The 10,747-nt window shown below is 43.6% G+C and overlaps 1 protein-coding gene across 1 annotated transcript; it reads right to left on the bottom strand.

Moving 5' to 3' along the window:
• Nucleotides 1–6,063: 6,063 nt before the first annotated feature.
• On the bottom strand, nucleotides 6,064–10,747 carry HSPA8 (heat shock protein family A (Hsp70) member 8). Its single transcript, XM_082845706.1, has 9 exons — nucleotides 10,658–10,747; nucleotides 9,731–9,940; nucleotides 9,254–9,459; nucleotides 8,909–9,061; nucleotides 8,266–8,821; nucleotides 7,854–8,056; nucleotides 7,395–7,593; nucleotides 6,814–7,046; nucleotides 6,064–6,506 (listed from the first exon to the last, which is right to left on the bottom strand). Exons 2-9 carry the CDS (start codon nucleotides 9,933–9,935, stop codon nucleotides 6,309–6,311), a joined length of 1,953 nt encoding a protein of 650 aa, XP_082701832.1. The 5' UTR covers nucleotides 9,936–9,940; nucleotides 10,658–10,747; the 3' UTR covers nucleotides 6,064–6,308.

The following is a 10,747-nucleotide window of genomic DNA, read 5'->3' as shown; positions in this document are numbered from 1 at the left end:
CGGAACACAGGCTCTAGGTGCACAGGCTTCAGTAGTTGTGGTACGCAGGCTCACTAGTTGTGGCGCACGGGCTTAGTTGCTCTGCGGCATGTGGGATCTTCCCAGACCAGGGCTTGAACCCGTGTCCCTTGTGTTGGCGGGCGGATTCTTAATCACTGTGCCACCAGGGAAGTCCGTTCAATGTATTTTCAAGTGGTTACTTGCCTGCAGCCTGCTTTCTTTTCAGCCCAATCTAATTTTTTCAACTCTTGGGTTTGGAAGCTGTATCAGCTTGGTTTGAGAGTCCACAGTCTCAAAGGGATGTGTAGACATTAGAAGGCAACAGCATAGGGCAGTGGAGAAATGGGAGGATTTGGTGAAAGGGTACACACTTCCAGTCACAAGATGAGTAAGTTTGGGGGATCTAATAATGTACAGCCTGGTGACTATATTTAACAACACTGCATTATATACTTGGAAGTTGCTGAGAGTAGATTTTAAATGTTCTCACCACAAAAATAAAACAGTAATTATGTGAGATGATGGAGATACTAATTAACCTCATTGTTTCTTTAATTGGAGTATAATTGCTTTACAATGCTGTTACTTTCTGCTGTGCAACAGGAAGTGAATCAGCTATATGTATACATATATACCCTCCCTTTTGGATCTCCCTCCCACTCCCCCACCCCATCCCACCCATCTAGATCATCACAGAGCACCGAGCTGAGCTCCCTGTGCTATACAGCAGGTTCCCACTAGCTACCTATTTTTTATATGGTAGTGTATATATGTCAATCCTAATCTCCCAATTCATCCCACCCTCCCCTTCCTTCACTGTGTCCACATGTCCGTTCTCTATGTCTGCATCTTTATTCCTGCCCTGGAAATAGGTTCATCTGCACCATTTTTTCTAGATTCCATATATATGCGTTAATATACGGTATTTGTTAAGTCAGAAAAACTAACCTTATTGTTGTAATCACTTCACAAAATGTATCAAATCAACACTTTGTACACCTTAAACTTATACCATGTTTTATGACAATTATGTCAATAAAGCTGGGGGATAAAACGGAAAACCACCGCACAGCCAATGTTATTACTTACTTCCTTGAGAGTAAGAATATGGTTTCATATTCACATACATTCTCTCTCCCCCCACTTTGGGGAAGCCAGCTCTGCAGCCTCCTTCTTTTCTAACTCAAAAAAGATTTTTAAGCGCTTTGTTGAAATACTATTCATATACCACACTATTCATTTTCATCTATTTAAAGTATGCAATTCAATATTTTTAGTATATTCACAGAACTATGCAACCATTGCCACAACCACTTTAGAATGATTTCACCATCCCAAAACCCCATACCTGTTTGCAATAACTGCATTTTCCCCCAACTGGCCTTTCCCCCAGCCCTAGGAAACCACCTCTATCTCAAAGGATGTGCCTACTCTGGACATTCCACATAATCATACAATATGTGGGCTCTTGTCATTGCCCTGTTTTCAAGGATCATCCATGTTGTAGCATGTATCAGTACTTCATTCCCCTTTACTGCTGAATACTATTCCATTGTATGGACATGCCATGTTTTATTCATCCATTTGCTGATGGACATTTGGGTTATTGCCACTTTCCGGTTATTATAATCCTGCTGTGAACATTTGTGTATAAATGTTTGTGTGGATTTATGTTTTAATTTCTCTTGGGTACATAACTATGAGTAGAATGCCTGGGTCATATGTTAATTCTAACTTTTGAGGAACTGCAGACTGTTTTCCAGACCGGCTGCAGCATTTTACATGCGCACCAGCGGTGTATGAGGGTTCCAATTCCTGCACATCCTTGCCAACTTGTTCTTGTCTAGGCATCCTAGTGGATATCAAGTTCTGCCTCACTGTGGATTTGATTTGCATTTCTCTGATGGCTATTGATGTTGAGCTTCTTTCCATATGATTATTAGCTATTTCTGTATCTTCTTTTGTCCATTATAAACATTGGTTTCTCTTTTTTGAGTTTTAAGAGTTTTTGTAATACATGCTGGATAGTACTACTTTGTTAGATCTATGACATGCAAATATCTTCCCCAATGCTGTAGGTTGTCTTTCTTCACTTTCTTGATGGTATCCTTTGAAGCACATTTTTAATTTTTATGAAGCCCAATGTTTTCTTTTGCTGCTTGTGTTTTTGGTGTCTAATGCAAGGTCAAGATTGGCAGCCTTTTTCTTAGGGTCCTGGGGCTGGCTGCATCCTGAGTGTTCTGTGGCCCAGCTTTAGGCTTCAGTTCTCCTGGCAAGCCCTGACTGTCGTCTCATATTGCAGAGACTATGTACACTACTTCTGCTCATCCCACTCACGCCACACACTGCCCAGATCTCAGGGGCAATCTGAAGACTGCAGGTGCTCCTTTAGGTCAAAGACTTGGACAGTTCTGTTACTGCCAACTTTCATTTGGCTAGAGCTGCTCTGGGCTTGATCGTTTCCTCATCTCATGCAGCTCTAATGTTGGCTCCCCCACCCTGCAAGGAGGAACTGTAGTGGAGATCTGCAGGGAGCCTGAACTCAGCCAGCCAGCCAGCCTGCCTCTCACCACTCCAAGAGCCATGACCATAGCATCATAAAGCCCAAAGGGAACACATTCGATCACTAACTTCTGGGGTGCCTGCTCCATCCCTTCTCGTTCATTCACTTGACATTGTATGTTTACAATGGGCCAGACACTGGCTGGAACTGTAGGAGTGCGTGGATATTCTTGCACTCATGAGTTTCAGTTTGGTGAGGAATTCAAACATTTCATACAAGTCATGAGTCTCAGGAGTCGGAGTCAAGGGTGATGAGGGAAATAACAGCGTTTTAAACTAGAAAGAGCGGATCAGGAAAGACTGTTTTCTCTTCCCGGGGAGACTCATCTTTTTTTCCTGCGTATTTCAAAGCTCTGTCTGTATTTAACCTGTCTGTCCCAAGTACCCTAAAAATCTCTCCTCAAACCCATACCCCACAGTCAAGACACTTGCTCAACTTATTCAGCCGGGAATGATTTGCCTGGAACGTGAACATTCGGAGCTTTCTTTCCTCAGCATTTACTGTGCTTCTAGTTAGGCAACTTGTGAAACAAAAAGCACAAACCTTAGTGAAAATGTTCCAGCAGCCTCTCTCAGCGACCCAAGTAGTTTTCTAAATAGCTTACTGCCATCTAGTGGATAAAGATGTCCTTACAGCCATATACACCAAAGAAAAGAAAATCCTCAGCCTTTCCTATTTATGTCCCACCAATCACCCATTTCACCTTAACAGAACCCAAAAGGCTATTTTTCCTAAGAAAGTATATTGTAGGTACTCAATATTGTTTCAGCAAAGAATTGTTTGCAGGCATCGTTTTCTTTACAGTACATTTTAAGTACATAAATAACTGCAGTAATGTTACTGGGAGTAAATGTACTGCTGTGGCTTCTAAGACGAAAATTATTCCCTTAGTAGTTTAAAAATTACAATTACTGTCTCTCCACAAAAATACATTTTTAAACATAACCATGTTATTGCTAAGTCCAGCTGAAACCAGCATGTAACTCTTAAAATTGGGCATGGAGATTGAGGGCCACTGAACTTCTTTGCTCTCACTTTCTGCTCCAATGGTGCCCTGTGCAAAATTTAAATGCCAGGCATCCCAGGGCCATGACCTTAGATTTATAACAATTCATTATAATAATCCACACAAAAGTGAAATTGCTTTTGTCATCACCCTATACAGACTTACACATGCACAGCCAGACGATCCAACCATCACTCTCAAGGTTGTTAGGATAATCAAATAGAGTAAGACAACTGAAAACCATTAAACTATCTAGACTGAATGGAGAACTGTAAATGCTGTTCTTATGGCCACCTTCTCCACATCTTCTTCTAGGCTGTAATAAACAATCTAACTTACACTTACTGCCATTGTTTCCCCGCAAAAAGAGTGCCATTTTGTAACTGTCTTCATCTTGTGAATGTCAGTCTCTCCTATAAGGCTGGAACACATCTTCCCCAGCTTCTGTATCTACTCCTGCAGTCAGGGCTTAGCCCACAGCAGGAACTAAAAAATAAGGCAAAGTGAAAGACAAAAATTGACTTTGAGTCATTGGGTTCAAATCCCCAGACTGTTTAGACTTCTCGCAAAAGGTAAGTCTCCAAGTTTGAACACCCAAAGGACTGATGGGGGGAAAGAAAAACGGAATTATCTGAAGGACACTGGGACCAAGTTCTTAAGTACGTAATTGCAAGTGTTTTCAGAAGCAAGATTACAAATTCCCTTGGTTTAAAGAAATCCCTTCCAGTACACATGAACCCCAGGCTCTGCATTGAGATGAGCCAGTACTTCATAATTCACTACACTGGGATGCAGGAGGAAACATACAGGTCTTGGAATAAGTCTACCCCAAATTCGAATGCTTGGCTGGCTCCCCCCCCTCCACTGTATAATTAAACCTAGCAAATTGTTAACCTAATCCGTAGCTCCTCCCTGACCCCACTTATTTTCTACTATACAGGCCCAGCAATGCATTGTTTCTCCCACCTGTGTAAAGGAAAGTTTTATTTCACTGATGAAACTTACAACTTATGTAACTGTTGAAATTCAACAACTTCCAGTAATGGCTACTACTGATAACCTTCCACTAGGCCTTGTGCTAATCTTCACCATCACACTTGATCTTCAATTTTCTTACCAAGATCCCATGGTTCATGCACGAGACATGTTACTTCCTTGAGAGTGGTCTCAAAAAACCACCACACATGGTTTGCTCCAGGTTCACAAACAATGCAGTAAATACTAAAACACAGGTCAGATTCCCACTCGCTTGAAAACAGGTGGAAAACAAGAGTATATCAACTATGCTTTCATTTGTAACCCTTGGAGAAAAATCGGGTGCAGTGCTATAAACTCCTGGAGAGTTGCCAAACATTAACACACACCTAAGGCACTAAACTTAGTCAATTTGATGTATTTTTAGAAGAAACATCAGCTGTTTTACGAATTATAGCCTTTAGCTATACCCACTAACCTGAACAAGGGAGGGTCAACGCTAGGTAGTTATTGGGGAAACTCTTGTGAAGCTCAACTGTCATCTGCATTATGCTAGTTGGGTCATCCAAGAACTGCTACAGAAAGGTGAAGGAAAGCTAAAGCAGAAACTAAGATTGGGTCATTCTGCTGAGAATGAACTGTGACCCAAGACATCCCACCATACCAAAACTGAGAATCTTCCCAAGTGACCACTAGGTGGCTGGTTGGCACTAAGCAGGCCCATCTCACACAAACATGACTTTACAGGATTCACTCTCAGGTGCAATACCTTCTGGCCCGTCAACTCAAGCTAACATACCAATGGCCCAATGAACAAAGAACCAATGAGAAGGCCTTTGCTCCTAAGCAAGCTTACCTAAAGACAGTCCAGCGTAATTAGGCTTGGTAAACACAATTGTTCTGCCTGAAGTTGCTGAGTTACGGTTGGCTATGATTTAAGATGAGATCAGAATTAGACAATTTCCTTAAAGTCTGTTTCAAAGGGGTCAAGGGACATAACTATGCCAACCTTACAGCTAGCTCCATTAATTCCCAGCCCTTAATACTCAGGTGAGAAAACAGAAAAGCCTCTGCCCACAGATTAAAGGATTTCAAATGGACACTCTACCTGAAGTCACCTGTGTATACCACATGTTGTTACTTCTGACAGGATATTTCCTTGTCCTAATTTTGGCCTCAAATTTATCCTCTTTTGAACCCTGAGATGGTTTCAAGTATACCACATGGAATACTCAAAAATATCTGGGATGCCCCTTTCCAGTCTAACAAACACTGGAAAGCACGATGACCTGCAGTTCAAACTACACTAACACTTATGTAGACTTAGTACTAAATGAGCCTAGCTAGCAAAAGGTCTACACATTTTCCCATTTTTTATACCTTAATTTAAAAGGTTCAGGCAGTTGCCTAGACGTAACAATTTGTCATTGACAACCCAGATGCTGTTGTAATACTTACTAGGCCAGAAAGCTGTTCAACCCCCAAACCCGAACACTACCTTACTGCCCTTGTAAACAGAATCAAAACGATTTTATGGTGCCAATTTTAAATACAGTTTTATTTAAGACATTGCATTTTCCACTTACAATACAGTGCTTGTAAAGTGCAATGTTATTTGCTTTCCCTGTGCACACGTTCCATGTTCAAGTATCAAGAATGCCCAGTTTACTACAGCAGCTCAACTTTAAAACTGCCATGGAATTTGCTACAAATTTAGGTCCTTCAATGTTGTGTGGAACAATGCTAAACCTATGCTAAGCTGGCTTAATCAACCTCTTCAATGGTGGGCCCAGAGGAGGCACCACCAGACGGAGGCGCTCCACCACCAGGGAAGCCCCCGGGCATTCCTCCTGGCATGCCTCCTGGCATGCCTCCTGCGCTCTGGTACAGCTTGGTAATGATGGGGTTGCAGACTTTTTCCAGCTCCTTCTGCTGATGTTCAAATTCTTCCTTCTCTGCAGTCTGAGGAAAATAAAAATATTTTATTACAAGTTCTTCAAATAGAAGACTCTAAGCCTGATGTAATCAATCTGACACACTAGACACACAACAGCACATGAAGTTACGTTTAAGATCTTGGGTCACTCAGACATCCAAGGAAGGAAGTTGCCAACATCTGTAGTTCTGGTGGAAACCGCGAATGTTTTGAACCATTCTCATCATCGTGACCCTACAAATTTGTAAAACCCACCCCCCCACCTAAGCTTTTGCTAAAGCCCTTTACACCCAACCCCGCACCCTCAAATCTTTGGCAACAGAAATTACAAACCTGGTTCTTATCAAGCCAGTTGATTATTTCATTACACTTATCAAGAATCTTCTGTTTGTCCTCATCATTAATCTTGCCTTGAAGTTTCTCATCCTCAACAGTAGCTTTCATGTTGAAAGCATAGGATTCAAGAGAATTCTTCGAAGACACCTTATCCCGCTGCTTCTCATCTTCAGCTTTATACTTCTCTGCTTCCTGAACCATGCGTTCAATGTCTTCCTTGCTCAAACGGCCTGTAAAATTAACCAACCTTTTAGGCACGACAATCACCTGCAGTTCTGCACCATCACCCTGCAACTCCATTTAGCAGCTAAGTATGATCTCCGCTAAATGCCCTTGGAGTAGGAGTAGAAACACTTGGAAAATAAAACCATTATGAACCAAATTCTGCCTCTAAAAAGCAGGTAAGAGTGCCACAGGGTCCAGGGTGCCACAGAACAAGTCAGCATTTGATTCTTCAAATCAGGTATGGATGACAGATACAGAAATCGATTCCCTCTACGAAGGAGTCAATCTCAATACTGGCCTGGGTGCTCAAGAGTGCGCACTTAGCACACTCACAGAATACTGCCCAAACTTACCCTTGTCATTAGTGATGGTAATCTTGTTCTCTTTTCCTGTGCTCTTATCCACAGCAGAGACATTGAGGATGCCGTTGGCATCAATATCAAAAGTGACTTCAATCTGAGGAACACCACGGGGAGCAGGAGGTATGCCTGTGAGTTCAAACTTGCCAAGCAGGTTGTTATCCTTGGTCATGGCACGCTCACCTTCATAAACCTTGTTATGAAACAGAAATAAATTCAAAATTACAATAAAAACACAAAGACAAGAAAGAAAAATCACAAATATCTGTGCTACTTCAGATTTGTATTAGCTTGATTAGGAAAGACTGATCGCTCAGACATCCAAGGAAGGAATTGGCCAACACAGGATTTCTGGTGGAAACTACGAATGGTTTTGGAATCCATCATCACAGCGGAACAAGTCTTCCCCAGTTTTACAGGACCTCAAGTAATCTAGGCCACAGAGAAACATACCTGAATGAGTACACCGGGCTGGTTGTCCGAGTAGGTTGTGAAGGTCTGCGTCTGCTTGGTGGGAATGGTGGTGTTGCGCTTGATGAGGACAGTCATGACTCCACCAGCAGTTTCAATTCCAAGGGAAAGAGGAGTGACATCCAACAGCAGCAAGTCTTGAACATTTTCAGATTTGTCTCCAGATAAAATGGCTGCCTGGACAGCTATATGATTAAAAAAAATTTAAATAAAGCACAGTACTAAAATAACTCATTATGTAACTAACCGTTCTCAATCACTCAGACATCCAACAGTTTTGCCATCATTAGCTACAGCTTTTGGTGGAAACCACAAATGTTTAAATATCATTCATCAGTTAGCTAAGGCCTAACAGGCTGCCTGTTAAACTGTTTAACTAGAATAGAAAGATTACCTGCACCATAAGCAACAGCCTCATCAGGGTTGATGCTCTTATTCAGTTCTTTCCCGTTGAAAAAGTCTTGTAGAAGTTTCTGAATCTTGGGGATGCGGGTTGAACCACCCACCAGGACAATATCATGGATCTGAGACTTGTCTAGCTTGGCATCCCGAAGGGCTTTCTCCACAGGGTCTAGTGTGCCACGGAACAGGTCAGCATTCAGTTCTTCAAATCGGGCACGGGTAATTGAGGTATAGAAGTCGATTCCTTCATAGAGGGAATCAATCTCAATACTGGCCTGGGTGCTGGAAGAGAGAGTGCGCTTAGCACGCTCACAAGCAGTACGAAGGCGACGGACAGCCCTCTTGTTCTCACTGATGTCCTTCTTGTGCTTGCGCTTGAATTCTGCAATAAAATGGTTGACCATCCGGTTGTCAAAGTCTTCTCCACCTAAGTGGGTATCTCCAGCTGTAGATTTGACCTCAAAGATTCCATCCTCAATAGTGAGGATTGACACATCAAAAGTGCCACCACCTAAATCAAAGATCAGCACATTTCTTTCTGCTCCAACCTGCAATTACAACACAAATTATTCTCATATCTATTGTGGTGACTCAAACTAATCTCGAGTGACACATACATAAAACATGGTACTTACCTTTTTGTCTAAGCCATAGGCAATAGCAGCAGCAGTTGGCTCATTGATAATTCTAAGTACATTGAGCCCAGCAATAGTTCCAGCATCTTTGGTAGCCTGACGCTGAGAATCATTAAAGTAAGCGGGTACTGTGACAACAGCATTGGTAACAGTCTAGGAAAAAAAAGATTAAAACTTAACCACTATATCATCTACTTGGACACACAAAGATACATCCTCAAACAACGTTCTGGTTTTACCACCCATTTTGATAGATTTATCTACAGCTCACTCTTACGCCGCCATTATCAGGACACCTGGTAATCCCCATCTATATCCTCCCCTGCAGTACTGTGCACTACTCACCTTCCCAAGATAGGCTTCTGCTATTTCCTTCATCTTTGTCAAAACCATGGATGACACCTCCTCTGGATAAAAACTTTTTGTCTCTCCCTTGTATTCTACTTGAACCTTAGGCCTGCCTGCATCATTCACCACCATGAAAGGCCAATGCTTCATATCAGACTGGACAACAGCATCATCAAATCTTCGTCCAATGAGGCGTTTGGCATCTGCAAAAAGTATCAATACAAACGTTACCTTGAATTTCATTACACTACACCCGTTCCAAGACCAGATGCCTATGGATTCAAATTCTGAATGACCAAGATGCCGCAAACCTTAAGCCTTAAAAGGATAATCACTGAAGTTCCCTACAGAAAACTTTTCCTATCCTTAGGGCTTTCGTGGCCGCCTCACATTTAACAACCTTCTGAGACAACTTCTCAGATTACACACTGCCGAAATCACTTAAATTCATACCATGAAGATTTGCTGGCTTACCAAAAACCGTGTTGGTGGGATTCATCGCAACTTGGTTCTTTGCAGCATCACCGATCAATCGTTCGGTATCAGTAAAGGCGACATAGCTTGGGGTAGTTCGGTTCCCCTGATCATTGGCAATTATTTCCACCTTTCCGTGCTGGAAGACACCCACACAAGAATAGGTGGTGCCAAGATCAATGCCAACTGCAGGTCCCTTAGACATGGTTGCTGGGAAGAGAAAAAAAAAAAAGTCCATGGTTTGAAAGGCGGCTCAAGCACTTAGAAAACGTTTACCAAGTCAACGCGACCAGATACGACCACTCCGCAAATTAGGCTTAGAACCTCGCCCCAGAAACTGCTCTTGTCGGAAATAACCACGCGGGAAGGTCAGAGCAGGCATGGCGTGCTGCAGTAAGGTTGCCGTCCGAACCGCAGAGCCCGCCGCAGACGGAAGCACGCACCTGCCAAGAGGGTCTGCGCCACACCTGAGCACGTGGTCCCATGCCCCGGGCTGAACCTTAGCCCTCCCCTCCCCCCCCCGCGCCGTGCTCAACACAGCAAGGCCTGCAAGGGTCCGAAGCCCCCTCCCCCACTTTGGGCGCGTGCCAATTATGACTTCCTCCTTTAAGAAAAATGGGTCCTGAAACAAGGAAATAGGGCACGACAAGCTCTAAGGCGCCGGTTCCACGCCCCGCAAACAGGCGCGGCCTCTTCTCCCTCCGGGCGGCCCGACCTCCGCAGCCCACGCCTCCGTCCCGACTGCACCCCAAGGAGGCTGCCTCCCCTCGGAAACAAAGGTCCCCAGCCGGGCAAAGGAATCGCCACACGCACCCTGCCTGACACACTCAGAAGGCCCCCGGCCGCTGCAAAGCCATGCAGCCTGAGCAAGGCGATAGACTCCCGAAGGGCCGCCAAAAGCCTTGGAAGACAGAAACCTTAACTTACCTGGAGCGCAGGCCCGGGTCCACTGGAGGAGAATACAGCAACCAACAGAGCTGCCGCCGCGTTCAACGAGACCGGTTTCCGTCCTCCGCC

This window comes from Leucopleurus acutus (assembly GCF_964270905.1).
Source record: "Leucopleurus acutus genome assembly, chromosome: 8".
In the NCBI taxonomy this organism is placed as follows: Eukaryota; Metazoa; Chordata; class Mammalia; order Artiodactyla; family Delphinidae; genus Leucopleurus; species Leucopleurus acutus.
The sequence above is the reverse complement of the archived record's forward strand: the minus strand, read 5'-3'. Positions and strand labels throughout refer to the sequence as shown.